This window comes from Mustela nivalis, assembly GCF_964662115.1.
Source record: "Mustela nivalis genome assembly, chromosome: 2".
Classification (NCBI taxonomy): domain Eukaryota; kingdom Metazoa; phylum Chordata; class Mammalia; order Carnivora; family Mustelidae; genus Mustela; species Mustela nivalis.
The window spans coordinates 26,178,130-26,204,300 of record NC_139021.1 but is presented as its reverse complement, the minus strand read 5'-3'; the positions used below and the strand labels follow the sequence as shown (position 1 = coordinate 26,204,300).

Genomic DNA, 26,171 nt, shown 5'->3' with positions numbered 1-26,171 from the left:
CCAGAAAACTAATACACCCACCATGATAAAGTAAACAGAAGAAGAAATAAAGAAGGAAAAAACAGAACATGGAAAAAAATTTATAACAGGATCCCAATAATAGCTCTGTGCTTCTGAATGAAGAAGTGCCTGCCCTTGAAGTTGGCTAACCTAATCTGAGTTGAGTTTTTGTCTCTTGCATCTTAGGGAGGCTGACCTCCCTTCTGTTAGAAGCTTCTATAATGAAAACTTACCTTCACAAACAGGAACTTTTCCAGTCCAGGTGTTATCAGATCTACACACTCTATGTTCTGTTCCACCTGCGAGGAAGAAGCCAGGCTGGCAGGTATAAATGAGTGTATAGCCATGAGACGGAAGGTCCATTCCTACTACATTTGCATGAGCAGGAGTTTCTGGTTGTTTACAGCTGTGGGCTATATTAAGAAAAAAGAAAAGTATTCATTTTTTATAGGCATGTTAAGAAAATTTTGAGATGAGTCAGAATATATATTAGAGGCACGTTAATGACTTTATATAAATATACCTTTGCATGGTTATTCTAATTAATCAAGGAAAATATATCAATGTCAATATACATATGAATTTCATAGGCTAACATGTTCTAAGCAGTCATCTGTGGAACATGGTAGATGTTAAAAGGGAAGCTAAATAGTGGAGACCTTCCAGGGATAATTAAGTTCATAAGTGTACACTATATTACTATTCTAAGAGTCTCAATAGTTTTTAACATTTTAAAGGATCTAAGAAGTCCTGTAGTTAGATACCTTTCAAAGTTTGTCAAGCTCAGATTTTCTACACCAATTTATGAAATATTATTTTATTATTTTTATTTCATATTTATTTTAAATTTAAAAAATATATTTTAAATATACTTAAATACATATTTATATATAAATAATTTATAAATATAAATAATATATAAATATATTTATAAATACAAATATATATTTAAATATATTCATTCAGTATATCACTCTGACATTAACACTTGTTAATGTAGAAAGTATAATTCAATAATTTTTTACGGGTGGAATTTTCTGGCCATGTTTTGGGTTCTTAAGTACCAGTACCTTTTCATTCTCTTAACTTCTGGCTCCTTTTCTTCAAGCTGCCTTCCACTTTCGATTTGCTACCTCTATTCCATTTTACTCATACTTATGCCACCTCTTGACCTGACCCCAGTTTCACTGTTTTGTCTTATAAATAAATACCATCCCATTATCAGAGACAGATACTGCAAGAAATTTTCTCCCTAAATCAGAAAACATTTCTGATCATTTTTTGTTCATGGATATGGGTACTTAAAAGTTTGTCTCTGAAAAAATTATTCTGTATAAAAATGTGCTTGGAAAAAAAATTCCATTTGTTTCCCAATGGAGATTATACTTCTGCAGAGGTATAAATAAGAGCTAAGATTTTTTTAATATTATGTGATAAATATTGTGTTACATGTTTTATGCTTAATATAATTCCATTAATGACATTTAATCCTATGGAGGAAATATGCTGAGTATAAACACAAATAGTCTGCCTCTACTACATCCTTTGGGGGGGGGCAGAAAGGGGAAGTTTAATTAATCTTCACATTATGCACAGGTAGAATTAAGTTAATCCTTATGTTGTGCACATAGTAGAAGATCTGAGATGCTTTCAGTAATAACTCTTTTTAAATCATCATGTCCTTTATAGAAGTCATCAAAGAACTTTGGTTTACTATGAAATATCTAGTTACATGTCACACAGGTTCTAAAGGATGCACTCTATTGAATTGCTTTTAAGGAATTTTGCCATATTAAAATATCAGCCAACCAGGCATGTGAATGACTTCTCAGTGGAGTGTTCTGTTGCTTTTCAGAAAGCTGCATGTCCACAGGGGGCTCCCGTGATCATTTCAGTGGTTCTGAACAAGGCCAGAGTAAATTCACAGGACTTGTTTAGACTTCAGCAAATCCTGATGAGTATTTCTACTCCTGCTTACTCTTTATTGTTTTTCCCCAAGGTGCTTAGGATTTTAAGACAGGAAAGAAGATAAAAAGCAGAAAGTGGGAGGGAAAGAGGGAAGTAATTCACCAGCTGAAATTGACTTCTAACTGTAAGCCAGAAAAGACAGCTTCATGACCTTGGGCTTTGTTCTTTAACCCGTAAGGCAAGCTTAGGGTCAGTGCATATTTAGAAGCTCCAGGAAATACTGAAGTGGTATTTAAATTTTTGGTCAAACTATTCATGTGTATTTCCTTTCATGGATGTTTCTATCTTTCCTCAGAATCTCAGAGAGTCTCACAAGTAATAAAGGCTTAAGAAGTACTAAATTGGAGTCTTTCATATTTCAGCATACCTTTGATTCATAGTTTCAGATCTCTGAATTGATGAACTAATAATCATCTAAAATTATCAGATGACCAAACTGAATACAATTATAAGAACCTTGCAAAAAAAAAAAAAATTGTGCTTTGTGCCTTCTGACTTCTTTAGAAAGAATGCTCCTTAATGGACACTGAGGTCATGATATAGTTATAAACTTATATACATAAATTATGATTAATCATAATCTAAAAAAATCCACATAAAACATCTTTTGTGTAGATACAGATTACTTCCCACTTGTAAGGAAAAAAATGCATATAAATTCCTATCTGTGTATGATTTCTTAGCTCTGATACTTACGTATGCACTCAGGCTGAATTCCACTCCACGTGAGGTCAGGAAGACAAGTGCGTGTTGTAGACCCTTGGAGAAGGTGTCCTTTTTTGCAATGGAACTGCACAACACTTCCTACCTATAGCAAATTACAGAGAAACATACCAATGCAGCTTCAAATATGGCAACAATTAGAAAAAAAACCTTGGATGAGAAAATGCTTTCAAAAGAAATTCTTCACGGTAGAAGCTAGAAGGAAAATATATTTAAAACTGATTTAAAATAAAATTGGGAGGAAATCAAGACTGAAGAAAAAAAATATATATATATATCACCATCAAGTATCTGAGTGTTCAATGCATGCATAGGTGCCTTTTTCACATCAGTTTGAAGAAAATATGGGAGATATCAAAAGGCCAATGAGTTCATCTAAACACAAGACAGACAGGTAGATTGTTAAATAAAGATAAATAAATAAAGATGGATGAAGACAGAGAAAAAGATAACTAACAACATAAAAAGGCAAATGAATATGGAAGACAGTAAATGCAGTATGAGATTAGAATCAAAGGCATTTAGATGCAAAGGTTATGATTGTAACAAATATATGCTGGAAGACATGCAATTTGAGCTAAGCTTTTAAGGATGTGAATTTTGATAAATGCACAGAACATGGTTTTCAAAGTGAGGTCCCCAGACCGGTAACCTCAGCATCATTAGGAACTTTTTTAGAAATGCATGTTTTGGGAACTTATCCCAGACCCACTGAATCAGAAACTCTGAACAGGGACCAGCAGTCTGTGTTTTAACAAACCCTCCAGGGCTTGTTAAATGAACAATAAAGTTTGAGAACAACTGATATAAAAGTAGAAAAGATAAGAACATGGTGAGAAAATGTATGAAGGTTAAAATACGTGTCATATAGTTTAGAGAAAAGTACATTTGATTGGTTGGCATGAAGAGTTCACACAGTGAGCTGGGACTTTAGGGGTTTGGGGGAGGGTAAAGTGGGAAGCAGTGAGCTACAACAAAAAGAAAGTAGACCCCAGAGCAATGTGTATGTGGCTTTAACTCTGAAACTGATCTTGCTTGAATAAGTTATATCCCCTCTTGGAGACTTAATCTGTAAATAAAGATGATAATATTACTTGTCTTGAAATTTGTCTTAAGCATTAAATGAAATAGGACATATAATCTACTCAGTTCAGGGATGGCACATAGGTTTTAAATAAATTCCAACTTTAATTATTAAGTCAAAGATAAATGTAGGAACAGTTTCTGAAGGGTCTCAAATGGCAGGCTAAGGCATTTGAAATAATGCCTTATAATGAAAACATAAAGTTACTAAAACTCTCCGAGAAAGTAAAATCTGTGTTGAAAATTAAATTAGCCACTGTGTAAAGAAACTACTAAACAAAAGGAATGACCAGCAGTAATTATAATCATGAAGCTAGCACTACCCTATTAAATTTGAAAGAATAAAAGCTGAATTAACCTGTGGCAGTAGACTTGGGAAGGATGTTGTTTACTCAAACTACGATTACAAGAAGAAATCATCAGGGTTTATTAAATGATTACTGCTGGAGGACAAGGTGAGGAATATTTAGTGTCTTCCATCTCAGCGGTCCCCAGTAACTGGAGTCTCAGAATGATCAGTAATCCTCTTAACACATTTCACAAATACCCTGTTTCCTTCCTTCTCAGTTAGTTCCTACTTCTAACTCCCAGAGCAGTAGGAGACCAAGCTTAAAGTGACAGAATTGGACCCAAGATTCCATTTGGACCTTGAGAGTGGCTAAATGCTACCATTTCTCATATTCTCACTATTACCCAGAGCTACGCTATACCACAGACTCTCCATTCCAACTGTCACTCTCTCACAGCAACCTTTATTCTTCCAGTTATTTTACACTGTGTCTTCCAAGACACCCTCATGATAGCTTTGAGGAGATCTCTTATGCCCTTGACAACCCATTTTGCCCAGGGACGCTACACTGTTCAACTCCAGGAGCTCTGTTCACCCTGTATTCAACATAAATGAAATCCTTCAAATTGTGCTCCAGGGCACACAGTTCACATACTCTGAAGTTATGCAATATGACATTGTATGTTTTGGCTTTCTCATATGGACTAGATTATATGACTGATCATGTAAACTTGGCAGTTCTGTTCTTCAGTCAAACCAGTTTTACAAAACCCATTACCTCTACCAATCCAGCAATCCTACTTGACCGTAGACCTCAGTTAATGGTTGCCATCTTCCACCCATAAATCTCCACGCATTCAGGTACCAACAGATATTGATCATTTTACTTCCTAAATCTTAAACTGTCCCCCTCCGTCTCTCCACTTATATATCCCGCTTTAGTCCTCAATATCTTTTCTACAGGTTTGGTTCTCAAATTTTAGCAGATACCATAATCAGGAGGACTCACCAGAACACAGATAGATGAGCCTCCCTTGAAAGTTTTTGATCGGGTAAATTTAGGGGACACTATTTCCAACAAGTTCTTAAATCATACTGCTGCTGCTTAGTCAGCAATGACATTTTGAGAACTACTGTCATAATTATAATAATCATAATTATAATTATGATAATCCTCTAACTTGTTTCCATTATTCCAGTGTTGAACACATTAAATTTATTTTCCATATAAAGTCAGAGTGATCAAAATAAATAAAATCTTAGAATCTTTAAAAAAAAAAAAAAAAAGGGGGGCACCTGAGTAGCTCAGTGGGTTAAGCCTCTGCCTTCGGCTCAGGTCATGATCTCAGGGTCCTGGGGTCGAGCCCGGAGTCGGGCTCTCTGCTTGGCGGGGAGCCTGTTCCCCCCTTCCTGTCTGCCTGTCTCTCTGCCTACTTGTGATCTCTGTCTGTCAGATAAAGTCAGAGTGATCAACATGGAAGTATGACCTTAGCATTCTCCTTCTCAAAATCTTTACTATGATAAAATCACATTATGTTAACTTGACAGATAAAAGCCCCTATAACCTGACCATGGGCCATCTCTCTCACTTCATCACTGACCATTTACTTTTACTCAAATTGTGTTCATATATTACTGAATTTTTGTAATGCCCTTATGCATGCATATTTTCATGCTGTTTGCCCTGCATGGAATGTCTTTCCCTAGATCTTACCCTAAAAGATTTAGCTTAGACATTTCTAGAAAGACTTCCCTACAGCAACAGATTGGGAGAACTTTCTTTTATGTGCTCCCTTAGCAACTTTCAAAGTTGCCAATGTTATCATCTATCCTATGAAATCACCCGCATATCAGAGGTTAGTTTCTCTAGACTAGGGACTATGTTACTCACCCGTGTGCACAAAGAACTCTTGAAAATCTTAGATCTACTGAAGGAATGAGGATGAATAATTTAGTGACAAATGACAAAATCATTTGATTACTTAACTTAAAAAGATTTAACGTGTCTATAGTCTCTCTCTTTTTCTTTCTTTCTTTCTTTCTTTCTTTCTTTCTTTCTTTCTTTCTTTCTTTCTTTCTTTCTTTCTTTCTTTCTTTCCATGTAGTTAGAAAAGCCAGTTTACTTGAGAACAGTAGAAAAGACCAGGTAGTATCTTAATTTCCTTAAGACAAGTTTTCTCCTTATAGGCATTCTGGAATCTTTGGGTTTTGTGGGTCAAAGGACCAGACTGTTTTAATAGACAGGCCCATATTCAGTGCTGTCTGTAACCTCATATTTCAGTGGTCACCTGTCCTACAGAACATTGAACTTGTTCCCCAAATTTAGTATAAATGGTAGTTTGAAAAAGAGGTCAAACGTGCCCAAGCTTCCAAACTTCCAGGCATATCTTATAAAATAGCATTTATCATTCATTTTACCAACTCTCTCTGCCAAATAAAGGACCCAAAAGGATAAGGGTTAACTGCCAGTGTTAGGTGAGGCTCCTCTTCTCTCCTCAAATCAATTTATTTGCAATCCTGAGCAATCACTGAGAAACAAGGTAGGCAAGAGCTTAATCCAGTGGCCGCCAATAAAAGGTTTTTCTTTCGCTAAGCATGTCATGCTTAGCGAAATAAGTCAAGCAGAGAAAGACAACTATCATATGATCTCCCTGATATGAGGAAGTGGTGATGCAACATGGGGGCTTAAGTGGGTAGGAGAAGAATCAATGAAACAAGATGGAATTGGGAGGGAGACAAACCATAAGTGACTCTTAATCTCACAAAACAAACTGAGGGTTGCTGGGGGGAGGGGGTTTGGGAGAAGGGGGTGGGATTATGGACATTGGGGAGGGTATGTGCTTTGGTGAGTGCTGTGAAGTGTGTAAACCTGGTGATTCACAGACCTGTACCCCGGGGGATAAAAATATATGTTTATAAAAAATAAAAAATTAATTAAAAAAAAAAAAGGTTTTTCTTTTTCATCAACCTACATCCAGATAGAGGGTGCTCTAGAGAGCAGTTTCCTGCACGGATTGTGTCCTCGGTCATAGTCCAGAGGATTCTAAGCTGTAGGAATAAGTATGCACAGATTCAAGTCCTGGCTTCATCTCTGTCGTGGAAAGGGACTGTACATCATGGGGCAGAGCCTTATTCCCTGTATACCACCTGGACAGAGCCCAGAGAGAGTGACTTCCCAGGAATATCCACATTGGTACACGTCTATAGTTTCTTAAACAAGAGTGATATTCCAGCCATACTTTACATAGGAAGCTAAATCACTGTTTATTCTTTGAAGGGTACATTTGGGCTATTTCATTAAGACTTGATGTTATTAGTAAGATATAAGAAATATGTTGGATTACATAGCCTTTTTTTTTCACTTGTAAGACTTTTTTTCCTTGTTTATTTCTATAAACTTTTCCGAAGTCATCATAAATACTGCTTTAGATATTAATCAGATGCCAGAGAAGTAAGATCTATTTAAATGTGTTTTATCTATTTTTTTAAGTTCACAAATAACTATGTACTAACTATTTTTGTCAGAGTCACAAATACTTATACTAAATATCTAATATACATAGAAATTAACAAATTTAATAATTGATTAATTTTTGTTCAGTGTTTATTATAGTTAAATCAATTAGCAAAATTTTCTCCAAATATCAGTGGACTAATAAATGCCTTTCCAGTTATAAGACCACTTAATATTATATTTTACATATAGTTGTTCATCCTTTCCAACTTGTGATAAGAGGTCCTTCTGATTCTAAATTAGCTTCTAACATGCATAATATAATTTGATTATTTGTAGAAACAAATAATTTTCCTTTATGTAATTCAAAAAATTTGTGGAAAATAATTCATGTACAATTTTCCCACCAATAATTGCCAATAAAAGTGCTCTGTTTATATAACTAATTATAAATAATGCAAAAATATTTAATATTATTTTTATATCAGGAATTAAAATTTCTCTATTTTGTTTTAACTGCAGCCAGTGTTTGAATAAAAATCACTTTAAGTTGGACCCAATTAGTGTGTTTTGTGCAAAAGCATTATAAAATTATAAGACATGTCTATTTAGTAAATATAATTTATCTTTTTAAACTACTTATTTTTTTATTTCTTTATTTTAAATGTTATATCTCAGTTCCTAAGCCATGAAGCTTAGATAGCTAATCAAGGCATAATACACATTTTGTATAAATTTAGAATATTCTAAGTAAGATCTTTCTCTTTCATGATATTTCATAGTAAATGACTTTTGCTTTCCTAGAATTTTCATCATTGTATTTATTTGTGTCTGATTTTTAACATCACATATAAAATATATTTAATATATATTTATGTAGCATACATATATTTTATGTATATATATAAACCTAAGAGTTCCCAATTTATATACTTCCTCTGTAGTATATTTTAACAACCATTTTTTATTTGTATTTTTTACTATGTGTTTACACTAAACATTTTACACTAAACATTTTACCCAAGAAAAAATGAAGTAGCTTCTAATAAAAGGCATACATAGATTTTTATTAATAAAAGGATGTAGAAAGGCAGGATCATAAAAATGAAGGGAGAAAACATACACTTAAGATAAGACGCAAGGAAATTTCACTGAGCATCAATATCAGCCCTGAGGTTGCTGGCTTAGAAAAATTAAGTTTTAAGATATCCTATGAGTTTATATTAAAAATTATCATATTTTAATTAAGAACACTTGATTTATGTTTTAAAATTCATGTCATGGTCATCATTTAAAAGCAATCAATCACTATGTGGCATATTTGTCTCATTCAATGTACTTATGTACTAATGGAGATTATAATCTGAAAATCATACATCATCACCATCTTTATTTTGGTAGCGCTAAAAATCTTACTGTTCAATGTCTTGGCATTATAGATCTAGAGTCAGATAAAAACATTTCATAACTATAATAACTTTAATGTAACGTACCCTAACTCCTAATGATGTGTCCTCCAAACTCACAGCTCAATTTAAAGAATGATAGAGCAGTCAGTGAAATACGTGTGTCTGGCATTTACTCCATAATTAATCTAGATGTTGGATCAATCATTTTGACAGCTACTTCCTTCACTACCAATCTATCTTTAGTCAAACATTATTCCAGCTTACAATATTTTGGATATAACAGAAATTACTTGGAGTACTTTTTTCAAAATGAGAGTTTTTGTCATCTCTAGCAACAGGTAATAATATCTATGTCCAAAAAATATATGATATAAATCTATATAGAAAAAGAGTGAATAAACATATTAAAGAAAAAAATCAAGAAAATGATTTGAGTGCTTGTGTAATTCCTAACCTTCCCCTTTCTCTTGTCCCTCTTAGAAGTCAACTTCTTAACAGCTATAATTTTATTTAAGCCACTGTTGTCCACCTGATCAAATCAGATGTAGGTACAAAAGTTGAGACATTCTGATTCTCTCTCTCTAGAAATATGGAACTGAGATTGAGACAATTAATTATTTTCTTTATGTGGCTGAAAGATAAATAGAAAAATGCACCTTTTGTCATATAGCCAATTTCCAAAAGAAAAAACAAAGTAGGCAAACAGTAGTGGGAAAGACTGAGTCCTACTGTCCAGTTGCTAGATCCTGGGCTTGATAGGTCTTTCCTAGATCCCTTTCCTTGGGGTCTTTGACAAACCTGCACATGGCTTGTAATGCTTTTAGACTTAAGCTATCTCAAATAGCTTCTCTTAACTTGCAAGCAAAAGTTTTTCTCAACTGGGCGCCTGGTTGGCTCAGTGGGTTAAGGCCCCTGCCTTCGGCTCAGGTCATGATCCCAGGGTCCTGGAATGGAGTCCCACATTGGGCTCTCTGCTCAGCAGGGAGCCTGCTTCTCTGTATCTCTCTGCCTGCCTCTCTGCTTACTTGTGATCTCCATCTGTCAAATAAATAAATAAAATCTAAAAAAAAAAAGTTTTTTTCAACCAATAAAAATGGTTTTTCCAGAATTCTATTTGGAATGTACCAATACATTAATATCAGTTAGGATTACATAAGCTTTTAAAATTTCCATTGGCTCCATACAGTTTTAGTAAATATATTTAGTATATATATACATATAAACACACAAACTAATCATATGCATGTAAGAAAGCTAAAGTCCCTAATTTAACATAATCAGTATATCATTTGCCCTTTTAAAAAAGACTAATGTGGGACGCCTGGGTGGCTCAGTTGGTTAAGCAGCTGCCTTCGGCTCAGGTCATGATCCCGGCGTCCTGGGATCGAGTCCCACATCCGGCTCCTTGCTCCGCAGGGAGCCTGCTTCTCCCTCTGACTCTGCCTTCCACTCTGTCTGCCTGTGCTCTCTCTCACTCTCTCTTTCTCTTACAAATAAATAAATAAAATCTTTAAAAAAAATTTTTTAAAAAGACTAATTATATAAAATTTATCATAATTGAAATTCTAGTCTATTCATATTTATCTGAGTAGAATATGATGATCCAATGCATGTTTATTGTCAAATAATATACTTTTAGGGTTAGATTAACTTGGGGATACCTTTTTTTAATGGTTATGATAGAATTCTTATAATGCAGAATAAATGATTCTATTCATTTCATTGGATGACTGTACTAAATTCATTCTTACCCATTTCCATTCTCATTATTTCAAAGGGTATATATTAGAAAGGACTCACACTCTTCAGAAAATCACCTGAATCAGTGCACAAACACTAACATCACAATTCTGTGTTCTCTCAGGATACTGTCACTGATTTGCTTGGTCATCAAAGCCAAGTCACGTTCTGTTCCAGTTTCTTCATCTATATGATGAGGACTAATTCTCTTTAATGAGTTGTCCATTTTTCAGGATTTAGATCAATTGATAAAACATTTTATAAAGATAGGAATCTAAAGTTTTCTGAAAACACCAATATAATGGAGACTGAGACACCTTTTTTATACCTTTGTATTATGTAGACAGCCCTGAGGCAAACTGGAAGAATTGGAAATGCTATCAAATCAATGTTCATACTGTGCCTGAACTGTAGATAAATGGAAACTATTTTTAGCAACAAAAATATGGCACCTTTGATGAATACTTTCTTTAGAAATTGATGTTTTTCAAGTTTCTACTGAATTTCACACAAAATAGTAGAATTTAGAAAAGTCTGCAACATAAGGCAATTGGGTAATGAGTATATTGGCTATTTCCTCATGGAGTAAGTATGCACTTTGGCTCCCTTAAGGTCCCTGTAATGAAAAACTTGCTGAATCTCTACATAAAATCTAAATTAGAAAAAAAGAGAAAATAAGAAAGTCAGCCCCACATGATTGGGCATGTTGAAGAATTCCAATGTAACAATCCAGCAATTGTGGATAAATTATTTTCTCAGAAATTTCCCATGTCCGTGGAAATATTTAAAAATACTTTAGTATTATACACACATTATAAGATAGACATATTTTAGTCTAATTGCTTTGTTGAATAACCATATTTTTATATGTTTGCAAAATAACCTCTTTTATCGTTATTTTTCCTCACTCTCTCACATCCACCTTTAGAATTTATCCATTCATTCCCTCATTTCTTCTTACTTAGCCCTCTCTTATGTTCTAGCTATGACTTACGGATTTTCCTATGCTCACAACTGTCTTCAATTTTTCTTTTCTTTTATTGTTATGATCAGTTAGGCTCTTTTCTTAAGCCATATTTTTCTTCTCCTAATTTCCTTTTACTTCCAAGCTTTTGTTGCCTTTTACCCTTTTTTATAAAGTTATGAATACAGATATAAGCATGTTTTCTGTTTCTACCAACACAATTATATGCACATGAATCAAAGAAGCCTTTTGATCTAGTTTTATACTGAGTAGAAATATTTTTGAAAGTACTCACTTGAAAACCAAATGTATTGTTCTGAGATCCATGCCTTGGGACTCCTGGATTTTCACATGAGGTACGGGTGGGTTCTAAAAATGAAGATTATAAGCATAATATTCCTTTAAAATTTGTAATGATATTTAAATGTATATTTTTCACATACAAAACAATTTTGAGTGATCTGGAGCTTAATGAAAAGGACTATGGGTAATAATAAAGAGTATAAATCTAATAGCGTCTTCCCATGGACAGAAGCCTGCTAATCTTATTCAGGTGTACTGTAATATACACAAATTATGCAATTCTTGAAATCTGGACGCTTCTACTATAAAGGTATAACTGATATCCAACTTACTCTGTGGATAAAAAAAGTTAAGGAAAAATGAAGGCTATGAAAAAAGAACACAAATATAAGACGTTTGCTCAAGCACTTTGCTAAACTATAATCTCAGGTAGGATAATATTCCCCTCAAGAAGTAAGAGTTTTTCCAGAAACAGGATTTAGTTATTTTCATTTGTCATGGAAACCTGTAGGAGATTCAGGTATAAAAATGGTGAAACTAGTAGTGTCTGAGTTGACTAGTTTTATGGCAGATTATTTGGTTGGTTTACCAAACATGGTAATTAATTTAAGACTGTAGAAATGTTCTCAGAGCCATTTTGAAATCAATGTATCTCTTTTTTTTAGGTGATCTCCATGCCAAGCATGGAGCCCAGTGCGGGGCTTGAACTCAGGACCTTGAACTCAAGACCTGAGTTGGGATCAAGAGTTGGATACTTAGCTGACTGAGCTACCCAGGTGCCCCATCAATGTATCTTTTTTATGAATTTTTGGAGCAAGTTTAATATCATTTGACTATGATTCATTAATCATAAGAATATATACAAATGTTAGTACTTAATGCTATTAATCTAAGAGCTTTTTTATTTTTCAATTTGTTGATAAACAAAGAAAGTTATTTTGAGTGTTCCTCTGGGAAGTTTTAAATGTTAAATACAACATCATACGTTTTAATCGTATTCATTTTCAGAGTCCTCTAATTGCTTCTATATTTTACATTTGTTTTTTCATATTTAACCAACTATAGTTTGTAGGACAGAGAAAATAACTAATACATACATACTAATAATGCATTACTAGTACCTAGTAATTACAAAATTACTGAGAATAATCATCCTTTAATTAATATTACCTATGCAGTGAGGTGATGAACCACTCCAAGTGCCATCTGCTTGACATATTCTGGTGCTTGATCCCACTAATATGAAAGGAGAATTGCAGCTAAATGAAACCTCTGACTGGTATATAAAGCTTTTGCCTTCTCTTTTCCCTTGGGCAGGTATACCAGGGTCACCACAAAACTTTGCTGGAAATGAAAAGAAAGATATTTATAGCACAGATTTAGGATTCATCAAAGTAACAGTTTAGAAAAATGATGAAAATAACTGGACTATTGAACTAAAGTGACATGTTATTCACATTAATGTATCCCAAAGAAACTTTTTTAGCTTTTGTCAATTAATAAATACTGAATGTACGACTCAGCATAATATTTGAAAAAAGTTTAATTGAGGTGTTTTCCATCTAGTAGACCACCTTAATAACTACAGAATTTTTTGTATTTTTGTTGTTGTTTTGTATTGACCAGAATCAAACCACACATTTGTACAAACTGATTGTGAAGTTGGGGTACTTCTGAAAAGGCATGTGATTCACAGAAAGCTCTGTCAGAAAGTCAGCCCATAATGATCTGGGTTGTACTCTCCAGAATGCTCTTTTTATATGTATATAACAGATATACTTATTTGTTCTGTTGTAATCTGTTGAACACTCAAGCTCATACCCCAGTGTTTTGCTGTCTTCCTCTTTGTAATATGGTAAGGGATTTTCTAGTGTTTTATAAAGATTTAAGAAGCCCAATAGAGTCCAATCTATACCAAACTGAGGAATCTCAATGTTCCAAAACTGTTGAAGATACCATCTTAACAGAATTTGTAAACAAATTGGATACATTATTTCATTCAACATATATTTCCTAACAACTAAAAGAACCTATTCTAAGAAGTTTTAGGCACTTAAATTTATCGGTAAACAAACTAAGGTCCCTGCCCTTGTGGAATTTATGTGAGGGAAACAAACAAGAATAAATAAATATAATAAGTAGAAAAGTAACATGTGGGAAGGTAGTGAGTCCCATGTGGAGAAATAGTATGGGAAGAAGGCGATACGGACTGTGTATGTTGGGTGTGATAAATGGTGAGGGCTGGGGTGGGTTTCAAACAAGGTGGCAAGGGCGTCCATCACTGATGAAAGATCTGGAGGAAGCAAAGCATTTAGCCATGCTGATAGCCCAAGGAAGATCATTTAGGTAAGGGAATAGCACTGTCAAAGCCCTATGCTGAAACATGTCCAACATGTTGGGATAAAATAAGGCTAGTGAAGCTGGAGTAGAATGAGCATGCAGAAGTATAAGGGGTGAGATCAGATGGTTCCAAATCTAGTAGATAACCGAGACAAAGTTATCATATGTTTTCAATTTGTTTGTTGTAGTAAAAATACATAACATATTTTTTTTTTATCATTTTGACCAATTTAAAGCATACTCAATTTTTATAAATTTGCAGATTCGGCACCTGAAAGGTTATGCCCCTGATAAGGCAAAGAAACAGTAACATCCGAACCTTTTTAAGTATAAATATTCCCTTAGGATGGCACATGCTGCAAACCAAAGATATTTTTGAGGCTGAAAGGAAACCTCTAACTAGACAGAACATCAATTAGGACAACAGGAATAAACTAGGAATGTTCCAGGCAAACAGGAATGGATAAACACCTTAATAACAGAATACCTCAGTCTTAAGCTCAAGGTACAAAGAGAGACTGTTCCTGAAATTCAAGACTCTAGGAGAGACCTGAATTTTCAAACCTCTTTTTAGGAAGTTTTTGTTTTCTTTTTAAAGGAATTAAAGTTAAAAGTAATTATGAAATAACTATTCAATGAAATAAACAGGGGAAAATTTCAGAGAAAAGTAACACAGGTAAAATAAACATCTGTTTAGTGTGTTTCAATTTTCATTATTTCCTAAATATTGTAAATTTCTCTGCTATTAGTAATATAACATCATTTCTAGTGATATAACATCAAACCTTAGAGGCCATGGTCTTCATCTCACTAATCTTTGTGTCTCTAGCACATTTTGAATTCCATGGCTGTTTTCTCAGTGAACATTATCAATGGGCATTTCAGCTTAGTAATCATTTCTACTGTAAAATTATTTAGCAACCAACTTCTGAAGTGTTTCTCTCACTTACTTCTGCTGAGTCATTCCTCTCAGATTCTTATCTTTATTCAACAAAGAAAAGAAAGGAGGGAGATGCAATCACATAAACTCTTCTCCTGGCCCCTGCCTGCCCCTCACTTCCTCATCATTCCATTGGTTTCTATCTGTAGATTTTCATGTACTAAACCAAACAACCTATTAGTTTAGAGGCTTAAGACACAGGGTTTATTTTCAAAAGGCTTCAGTTCACAATGACATAAACTTTAGGATAAAAGGACATAATTTGAACAAAATGAAAGAGAAAGGACTTTCCCTTCTATAAAGTCCCTAAAATGAATGAATTTGGCTATAAATGGATAAGAACATTAACTCTTTATTTACCTTTAGTTTACCTTGAATTGGAATTCATACTCTTTCATTTTGTGGCAGTGCAAACTGTAAGCCATATAACAATGTAGGGGGTCCCCTAAATGATGACAGGGTCACATAGTGACTCTACAATTTGATTCCTCTCTCTGAGCCAAAGTGTCATTACCAATTAAAATGTCATGAGTAAACACACTTACTAGGAGTTCCGTTATATGTAACATAAATCATATATGTGAAATGATTGGACAGAGTGAGCCCAATTACATTTGGATAGTTATAATATAACATCAATAGTATATTATTTTTATGTGCATTTTAATAGAACCGAAAGAGAAAATACCATAGCAAGATATTTCTTGATTGAGATTTTCCCAGTTGTATCAAACAAACTTTACCATGAACTCTTCTCTGTAAATCTCCTTGTCCCTATCTATTCTGAGGTAGCCATGGAATATCTACTCTTATTTAGAGCACATTGGTCTTTTCTAAGATGATCCTCAGCATAAAACACAGTTTTAAGGGACAATTTCTATGACGTAGTAGCATATGATAAAATCAGGAGAAAAGAAGACAAAGGGCACAGAAGCCCATATGCAATTTTTTCTCCACTGTGAATGAGAAGCCTGGAGGGTTCCACGTCATTTCATCAGTTATATCTGCCTAACTTCAAGGCCATGGGGACAGGTGGGGAGCTCCTTTACCCCATGCAGGGAAGGGAGGGCAGGCGAGGAACAAGATCACATTAGACACCTCAGCATGAAGGCTGCCCATATTGTGTGCTACAATAATTTGTGTAAAACACAAAGCTGACCTTTATTTTGTTTGCAGTCTTCCAAATTAATTTTCACGTGACACTTGCTGGAACATATATTGTAAAGTGACTCCTGTAAGAAAATATTAATCCCTCTTCTCCATGCTTACCCTAATCATTTTAGGTATAATCACAAACATTATCATGACAAATAGTATCATAAGAACTTGATTTGAAGGACCATGTCAAGTAACATGGATTTATTGTGGAAAGAAATTTGGGAGTAAATTGGAGCACTCAGTTGAGACACACTGGACAAAATAAGAATAACTTCTCCAGTAGTAGAATGAATCTTAACGTCTTTAATTTGAGAAATAATTTTTTAAGAAGGTTGCAAGCAAAACAGTTTATTTAGTTTAATATTTAGAATCATATCAAAAAGAACATAACAGTAAGATTACAGGAAAAGTACACTGATAAATATGATTTCCTACTGAATTTTAATTATGCCTCAGAATGCGCTTTAACAATCTCATATTTGTTTTAGCAAAATCTGAAAATTTTGAGTAACAGCTATAATCTCAGTCTAGTTTCAAGAGAGTGGACATGGGAAAATGCAATTTTAAGTATAGAAATTATACTTACGTAAGCACTGTGGTACTTCCCCACTCCAGGTACCATTCCCTACACAGGTCAGAACAGCAGGAAAGGATAGTTCATAGCCTGGAGAACAGATGTAGCTAATACTAAAGCCCCAGTCAAAATTTGTTCCTTCCAACCTTCCATTAGAAATCTGGGGAGGAGTTGGGCAGGTAACAGCTGCAATTACATTAAAAGTGATTAGACACAGCTGCTGAAATATCCCGGGTATAAAAAAAAAGAAAAAAAAGAAAAGAAAAGAAAAAAATCATCAGAAGAAGCATATGTGCTAATTTAACCTTTCAGAGGACAATATGGTATGACATGTTTTATTCTCCTGGTAGTAGTCCTGAAACATCCCTGGAATTAATCCCTCTAGGATGTGACTATTTCTTGGCAACATAATGGCTACTGGTTGTCAGAGATACTCTTAGAAAATAACAAGCTGCCTGACATCTAAGGAAAGCAAATAGAGGGTGACCTTCCATCTAGTATACTGTAACTGATAAATTATTGGTTTTATATAAAATTATTTTTCCAATGACCTTTAGACAGCCTGAACATCAGGGCTGTTTGGCTATATATAGTGTCAACAAGGAATTTGTAAGTAATTCTGTGACATTGGAAAAAACTTACATCAGGCATCTCTTTAAAATATCCAAATTGGTTCTATCAACCATTTAAATTCTATCAACAAATTAAATTTATTTTAGAGTTTTTAAATAAATTATTAAATGTTTAAACATTTATTTTAAAATTTGCTTTATAAGCTGGCTTCAAGGAAAGATGAGTAGGATAACATGACAGAGATGAAGAGAAAAAGAGGGGCACACATTGCAAAATCTAAAAATGAGGAATGTCTATTTGTATGACCACCAACATATATGAATAATTCTTGGAGTTACATTATCATTAACAGAATCAATTAATGATGTATGAAATAACTTCTAAATATAAGATGTGTGTTCATATACTTGCATATATTAACTGTATATATACAGTGATCTGATTTAGAAACAGTGTAATCAGAAGAAAAAGACACACATTGAAACTATTCTTTTTGTTAAACTGTCAATTCACAGATGTTTAGAAAGACACCTGAATGAGAAATCTCAGTATTATTATAAAACAATAGAAATAGCCTGATATTACATCTACAGTATTCCATAAATAATCAGAAAAATTGGCAAAAAAATCATATCTCCAGTGAAAAAATAAATAGCATAAAGTAACAAATTTATGCCTCTATGGACAACAAGATTTATTTCGGATTGCACTAAGAAACATGTTGTTTATGAAGAGTTAGTTTTACAATTTAGTATGACTATCTCAAGTTACAGAAAGCTTTTTTTCCCATCTTTGAGTTGTTTGACCCAAGTGGATCATCAAGTTAAAATTCTGATTCATTAAGCTTATATTCTCTTTTAAATAGTCACTAATCAATATAAATGATGAAGGTGAGTACATACCAGAGCACATAATATTTTTGTTGTTTTGGATGCACTAAAAATCATTGTCATTACCCATAATAAGATATAATATTTTTCTTGAAATAGTTCAAATTCTTTATTTTCTATATGGTTTTAAAATAAAAACTACAGCAGTCAGTTTTCAGTATCAGAAAAAAATGAAATAATACAAAAATGCTCCTTAAGCTTACTTTACATTTTTCACATTAAAAAGTAAATATATAGCAGTTATCACTGATAATATTGAAGAAATTATCATACCTCTACAAGTTGGCATTACTCCACTCCATGTGCCATTAGTTGTACAAGTTCTAATTCTGGAACCATTCAATTCCATTGTATAGCCTGGCTGGCACATGTAAGAGACATTTTGTCCAACCACATAATCATCTCCATATCTCAGTCCATTGGCTGGTATACCTGGGTCTCCACAACTGATTACTATCAGTATTGGATTAGAAGAGCAGATGGTTAATGTACCATTTAATGGAGAGAAGTAGTAAGCATATGGCATACTTAATATATAAGTAGGGAAAATTAGTTATCATCCTCATTTTTAATCATAAAACATAGGCATATTTAAACCACACACTGGGAATTCCTGATTATGATCAGGTACGCTTATTACAGATTCTATGCATAGAAACTGTCATTTAGACTCTGAAGAGGCTAGGTTAATAAACTATTGTACTGTACTGTACTGTAAGGCACTCTGATGCAGTAACCCCTTTTAATATGCATTAGGGGATCATGGAGAAGTCATCCTATAGAGTCAAGATTTCTAATATAACATTTGAAATCTATGTATTCATATATATGGCAACTGAAATCTCTAACTGATCAGGCTTGGGAGACTGAGAGCATATTTTCTTCACAGTGTTACTCAGCTGGATATTATAATAGTTTGGTTTTTTTTTTGTTGTTGTTTTTTGTTTTGAGAGAGTATGGGTAAATCACAAGTGGGGGCAACAGGGGGGAGGTGGGAGGAGCAAAAGGAGAGGAAGAGAGAGAATCTTAAGCAGGCTCCACACCCAGTACAGAGCCTGACTCAGGGCTGGATCTCACCATTTTGAGACCATGCCATGAGCCAAAATCAAGAGTCAGATGCCTAACCAAAGAACCTCCTTGGTGCCCCCATAATAGTTTTTTTTTTTAAGATTTTATTTATTTACTTGATAGACAGAGATCACAAGTAGGCAGAGAGGCAGGCAGGGGTTGGGGTGGGGAACATGCTCCCCCACTGAGCAGAAAGCCGGATGCAGGGCTCGATCCTAGAGCCCTGAGATCATGACTGGAGCTGAAGGCAGAGGATTAACCCACTGAGCCACCCAGGCGCCCCCCACCCCATGATAGTTTTTAATTAAAACAATGCTAGGTTCAAAAAGAATACTTCCTATTGAATAAATGAAAGAATGAATAAGCTATAAAATGTGAATCTATTACACACAGGGCAGGATACATGATTTGTGGCAATGAAAATGCCAAGCTAGGGACAGAGAAATCAATTTACCATTTTCGCCAACTCATTGCCAGCTCAAGTGAAAGAATGACCTCCAAGAAATTGCAACCTCCACTCTGGACTCTGGGAGGCATTTGCTTTCTGGATCGGGGATCAGTGAGAGGTCTACATAAAGTTCTTACTAAATACGCCTTGCTGTTACCAGCCCAAGACAGGGAGACCTGCTGCCCTGTTCTGCTCTAAGACTCTGTAAATATCCCCAACCTCTACCCATTTCATGCTTGCATCCAGGCCTTCACAAAGGGGTGGAAGAAAATTGCAATGTGAGCCTCCCATTGTTGATGACACCATGGACTGGTTGGGCAGAAAGCATCAATGACAGCAGAATAGGAGTGAGAATGGGGAGGTCAGGCAAGGCCAGGGATACCACATGGTAGAGGGTGAATGGCCTGTAACCCATTCTAAGAAGACAGGGAGGCAGGGAGGCTGACTGTGCATAAACAGAGTCTCCAAGCCCTCAGCACATGCTCCATTGTCTCAGTAGATTTCACTTACAAAATACAAATTTAAAGCTGAAAGGCGCCCCTGGGTGGCTCAGCGGGTTAAAGCCTCTACCTTCCTCAGGTCGTGATCCCGGGGTCCTGGGAGCAAGCCCCACATCGGGCTCTCTGCTCTGCGGGGAGCCTGCTTCCTCCTCTCTCTCTCTGCCTGCCTCTCTGCCTACTTGTGATCTCTGTCTGTCAAGTAAATAAATAAAATCTTAAAAAAAGAAAAAGAACTTTAAGACAGCAATCACAGAGCATTAAACCCCAGCAACGGACCCTTTGGAGCACAAGGTTCTCCTAATTTTTTTAGCCCATAAAGCTAGCTCTGTTACATATACAATATTATCATTTATGATGCCACACCAGAAGTTTCAGGAAGACTTGAGACAGCAGAAAAAACATAAATAATTTTAAATATGATATTTAATAATAAGGTAAAACAAAAATTATATATAAATCACAAAATTGTTTGCTGTTTTGCAAATTTGCTGTGTGAGTTGCATGATTTAAGCTTGCTTTTGGACAAGGAATTGTCTAAAAGTTTTCCATCAACTAAGAGAACAAAGGAAAATCCAGAAGGTTACACTATTTTTTTTCTGGAGATTTAAAAAAAATATATATATATATGGGATTACTTGCCTTTCAGTATCTTTTTTTTTTTTTTTTTTTTTTTTTGCCTTTTAAATCTTTTTGTTCGTAAGAGGGTAAATAATTTCATGAAGTGAATCTGGGCTATATGCTTTCATTTTTACTTGTAATTAATTATTCAGCAAGGACTGCCTGATCATCTCATGGGTGCCAGCAGGATGGGTGATCAGACTAGAGATGTATTTTGGAGATCTAGGGTCAAAGACTAAAAGTAGATTAAGGGATGGAAGACCTTAATAGAACTTCAATTACATTGTATTTATTAATTTACCATTAAAAATTATGAATGTCAAGATTTCTTTCATATTATTCTAATCCACTAAGCCTAAGAAGTTTTAAGACAGTGAATAATGACATTTAAATTAAAGAACAAGGTTCAGGGCACTTCACCTGATAATCTCAGAGCCCTGGAGACAGTTTGCTAAAATCACACTCATTGAGTGTTTCTGTCTAACTCCTAATAAGAATTTTGCATATAGGACAGTTTTTTCTTCTTTCAATTACTGCAGAGGAAACAACTTTTTAAATTGTACACTCCAAGTTGAATAAGAAATAAAATCCTGCTTATTTACCAGGAATGTCACTTCGAAATTTCAGTTTTGAAATTCTGTTTCAAAATTTACAACTATTTCAAAGTGAGTATTAAGACTTTGATATTTTTTTTTTCATTTTGCCTTCTGTCTTTTTCTATTTTTAACCTATATTCCAATTAAGAAGAGGGAAATAAAGGCGCACACCTACAAACTGTTGTTTTCTAGGTAACGGTTTGCAGATGGAAACAGAACCCTGGCAAGAAAGAACAGCTAACCTGATCCTAAGGCACAGTGAGCTGAGATGCAGCCACTGTAAGAGGCCAGAGGGTTTATTTTCCAAAGAGGCACCAAAAGAGAGTTTGCATATTGTGGGAGCATCCTGAATGAAATGCCTGACAACCACAGCTTCCCAAGGATTTGTTTGGTGTCTTCCTTGTGAAGCAAAGGCCAGTCAAAGAGGCAGTTTCCAATAGCAACAGTCTTTGTAAACAGTACCTGTTCTTCCTGTCAATTCATTTACCATCAGTTTGTTTTTAGCAACAAAAAAGAGGCTTTTGGTCTTTTCGGGCAAAACCTTAGAAGAGGGGCTCTTTAGGGTTTTACCTTAAAAATTCAGAGACATCAGGGCATGACAACGGAATGCTATGCTTCATTGCAAGAAAAATCTTTTCAAAGGTCACCAAAACCCCTAAGCACACAGGCACATACATGTGCACACACACACCAATAAACCCCAGAAAGACAATTGTCTTGTTTCTTTTCTACACTGTTATATTTTCAGAGCTTCATCTAGTGCATCACTCAGTATAAAAGTTTAAGTAAATATTTATTTAAAGAGTAAATATGTGAATGATATGTAAGGAATAATGAGCTCAAATTCTCAAAAAAATATACATTGTTTTAAAGGTTTGAATTTGTTTTTCTGGGAGTTTTTTCTTATTAGCTTTTATCATGCAATTGATGCCCATGTGGCATCATTTATGATAAATCTAAGTAGATAATCTCTATGCTAAAAATAAAACATAATTGTCGTAATTCTAGTCTATGCCACTTCAAAACCACTTTCTCTTTTAACTTCTTAAGTGAGGATTATAAATATGCATTTTTAAATAAAATAGGGTCACATTGCCCACACTTTTATTCCCTTACTTGGATATACATGCAATATAGTTTATGTAACTAAACTCTGGATGTTTGAGTTAACCTCATTTTTTTTTTCCTATTAGAGACATGCAGTAATGGAAATTCTCACCCAGACATCATCACACATTTGCTTTTCCAGGTTTTAGGTTCATAAAATAATTCTACTATAGCAGAACAAAGTACCAGAAAGGTGATCATTTCTCTGATAATGCTTCTGGTTTTATATAATCTCCCAATTCAAACACTGGTTTCCTTTTTAGATCTTGGCAGTAGATTTTCTCAACCTCAACCTTGGCACTACTGACATTTGGTACTAACTAATTTTTTAATGGAGGGGGCTGCTTTATGCATTGAGAATGTTTAGCATTGACCTCTACTTGCTAGATACTGATAGCACACTTCATTCACCCACACTGTGACAGCCAAAAATATCTCCAGACATTGTCAACTATCCCCTGGGAAGCAAAATCACCCCTGTCTGAGAACCACTGCACTGTGAGATAGCTCTCTCTCCATAAGGAGATTTAGATGACTTTTTTTTTTAGCTTCACTTTACCCAGTTTCACGCTGGGATATCTTCTCCAGCTTTCTCCTGTGCGAGAGTAGCTCCGTCTCCCTGAACCATTCTTTACAAAAGAGAAAGAAAGAAAAGTCTTGGAGAATTCTGTTTGGTAACAAAGATCCAGGAAGGATTTTGTTCCTGGTTATTGGAACAAAAGCCTCAGATTCATTTATCACTGGATCTGACTGAGTATGCTGTCCTTGGCCCAAATGCCAAGACCTGTCAGATATAGGGCATTAATCATTTTGGAAGGAATCCTAGTGGGTTAAAAAAAAAAAAATTCCAAGAAACAAATGAATGTATTTCTTTTTCACCCTGAAAGCCAATCCTTACTGCCCTTGACAAGCCCTGTCCTGGTGCAGACTGTATCTTCTTCCTTAAATACTACACGCACTACGTGTCTTGGGTATCAAAGGTGGCTCTGGCTGTTAAAACATCAAAAGGTAAGAATCCTTTACTACATTTTTTAAATGACTTTTAACGTGTGCTTAGTTTTAGATATTTTCTCTCATTCTAAAGATCACAGAAAAGAACTTCACTAAATTGTACAATCAGAGTACTTATATGAACTTGGTATTACGGCAAATATCTTCCTTCCAGCTTGGTTTAGTTTCATGGATCTTTCTCAACATAATTCCTCTGCCAAAGTTGACCTTGATCGTATGATATATTCTTTTACCTACCCAAGACAAAACTAGTTTATTTAGGGGAAGCTTCCCACTCCAGAACTGGCAGTGGGTTCATAAAGGACTTGTCTGGAGAAGAGGGAAAGAGTTCTTGTTTGCGAGGCATCTTTTAGAGAAAAATTAATTAAATATGTTATTCTCCGTTCATTTATAATCTTAACCTGGCTGAATATTAGCAGGTAGAATTTATGTGAGGGAAAATTTACCCTTTTACTAACATCTCTACTCTGGCTAGGTACGCACCAAGGAGGACGGGGGCATTACTATTATTATTAAATTGTGTTTATTCCAAAATTTTTTTCCAAAAATCATTAAAATGAACAAGTCAAATTTACCCATGGGATTGATTGAACTGCTCTTTTTTTTTTTTTAAGAACAGAAAAAAGAATGTGTGTGTGTGTGTGTGTGTGTGTGTGTGTGTGTGTGTTTCTACTGGCCAATCAAGAAAATATATGTGTGTTTCTATTGGCCAATCAAGCAAATGAATGTACATTTGCAAAATCAGTCTGGTGGAAAATGCTCAAAAGGGTGAAACTTCTTGGAATACTGATGCTATTTCACCACCCTATGAAATATTAGAGACCAGAGATCTTACTTACTGGACTCATTATTCTCAGATCCTAGGAAACTACCCAAAGATAATAGAGTTTATGTAAATGTTTTTTTTATTAACTGAATCCATAAGTAGTATGATTACCTTATATAGCCACATTTCTATATTTTCAGATAAAAAATAGACTGCTATAAGCTAAAAAATAAAATTACATTCTAAAAATTAGATGACCATTCTGATTTTCACTATGCAGTTTCCTAGAGATAACAAGCCCAGGAGAAAAAGAGTGACCAAAATTTTATCTTAAAAAAGATTTAAAAAAATCCAAATTTAATTTAATTTAAAATTTATTAAATAAATAAATTTAATAAATAATAATAAATTTATATAAAATTTATATAAAAATAAAAAATAAATACATCTAATAAATTTAATTTAATCCAGAATTTAATTCTTTTTGTTTTTACTTTCACCACAACATTGTAAATGGATAATTCATTCACCTATATTTTAAGGGCTTTATTAATTTCCTCAAGTGTCCCTCTTAATTCATATTCAAATCATCCTATATGGAAACATGGATCAGATCATCTGTCTTGGTGATCTTATCTCTTTCAGCTGATATTATTCTAATTCTAGCAGCTCCACTTTGTCATTGATTACGTATGTGATTCAACTGTAGCTTGATTCATTCCCTTTGACTCATCACATCAAAATATTTCATCTCTTGCAAGATTTAAAAATTTATTACTAACATATATTTGCACTTTATGTTTGGACATTCATCTTGAGACAAATAAAATTATTGACAAGATATATAGAAAAATTCTAATTTTAAGCAGAAAGGAATGTTGAACAAAAATAAATCTTACAAGTGGCCAGCTCATTAAGAGATGATATAACTCTGTAAAACTCAAATTGGTAAATGCAGAGAAATTGAAAAAATTTAGAGAAGAGTAGGCTATAAATTAATGAAACAATTTCATATGCATTATAGGTATTGTCCTACATTGCCATGTCAAATATGCTTGACCATTCTAGGGAAGATAGAAAATAAAGCAAGAAAACAAAGAGAAGGAAAAATACAAAAAGAAAGAATGAGATGAACTTGAGTCAAATAAACATGTTTAAGTCTTAGATCCTATGTATACTGTGTTACCCTGAAGAAGACATTTGTGCTTCCTCTATAAAATACAATTTCTTCAAATGCAAAACAGAAAGGCTAATGGTATTTATTTCATAAATCTGTTATTAGAAATAAATGAGAGAATTTGTGTAAATTACTTAGCACAAATCCTAAGGACCAATAAACACTGAGTGACAGATATTATTTTTTATGAGTAAAAATAATAACAATTTGATTGGAAAGCAAAAAAAGGAAAGTTTTGTTTTGTTTAGGTGGGTTTGCCAAAAAAACTGCTGCTAAGGCATTGGTTTGGAAATTTAGTTCAAGCATTTTAAATTTTCTTTATATGTAATTTAATTCATTTCAAATTCTTATATAGGTCCTTATGTTTAGATGCTAAAAAAAAAAGTACCTACAAAAGGCAATTATGTTAATTAAAAATTTATTATAAATATTTATTATTTGAACTTAACCTTTCTGGTATATATAGGAAATA

The 26,171-nt window shown here is 34.2% G+C and overlaps 1 protein-coding gene across 5 annotated transcripts in view; it reads right to left on the bottom strand.

Moving 5' to 3' along the window:
• Positions 1 to 26,171, bottom strand: part of CSMD3 (CUB and Sushi multiple domains 3) — a 1,245,805-nt gene that overhangs the window by 20,680 nt on the left and 1,198,954 nt on the right. For all 5 annotated transcript variants that reach the window (XM_082720053.1, XM_082720054.1, XM_082720055.1 and 2 more), the window contains 6 exons: positions 18,682 to 18,861; positions 16,958 to 17,131; positions 13,104 to 13,277; positions 11,926 to 11,999; positions 2,665 to 2,776; positions 234 to 413 (listed from right to left, as the gene is read on the bottom strand). In XM_082720053.1, coding sequence (XP_082576179.1) covers positions 234 to 413; positions 2,665 to 2,776; positions 11,926 to 11,999; positions 13,104 to 13,277; positions 16,958 to 17,131; positions 18,682 to 18,861 — 894 coding nt within the window. The remainder of the gene's footprint in view (positions 1 to 233; positions 414 to 2,664; positions 2,777 to 11,925; positions 12,000 to 13,103; positions 13,278 to 16,957; positions 17,132 to 18,681; positions 18,862 to 26,171) is intronic.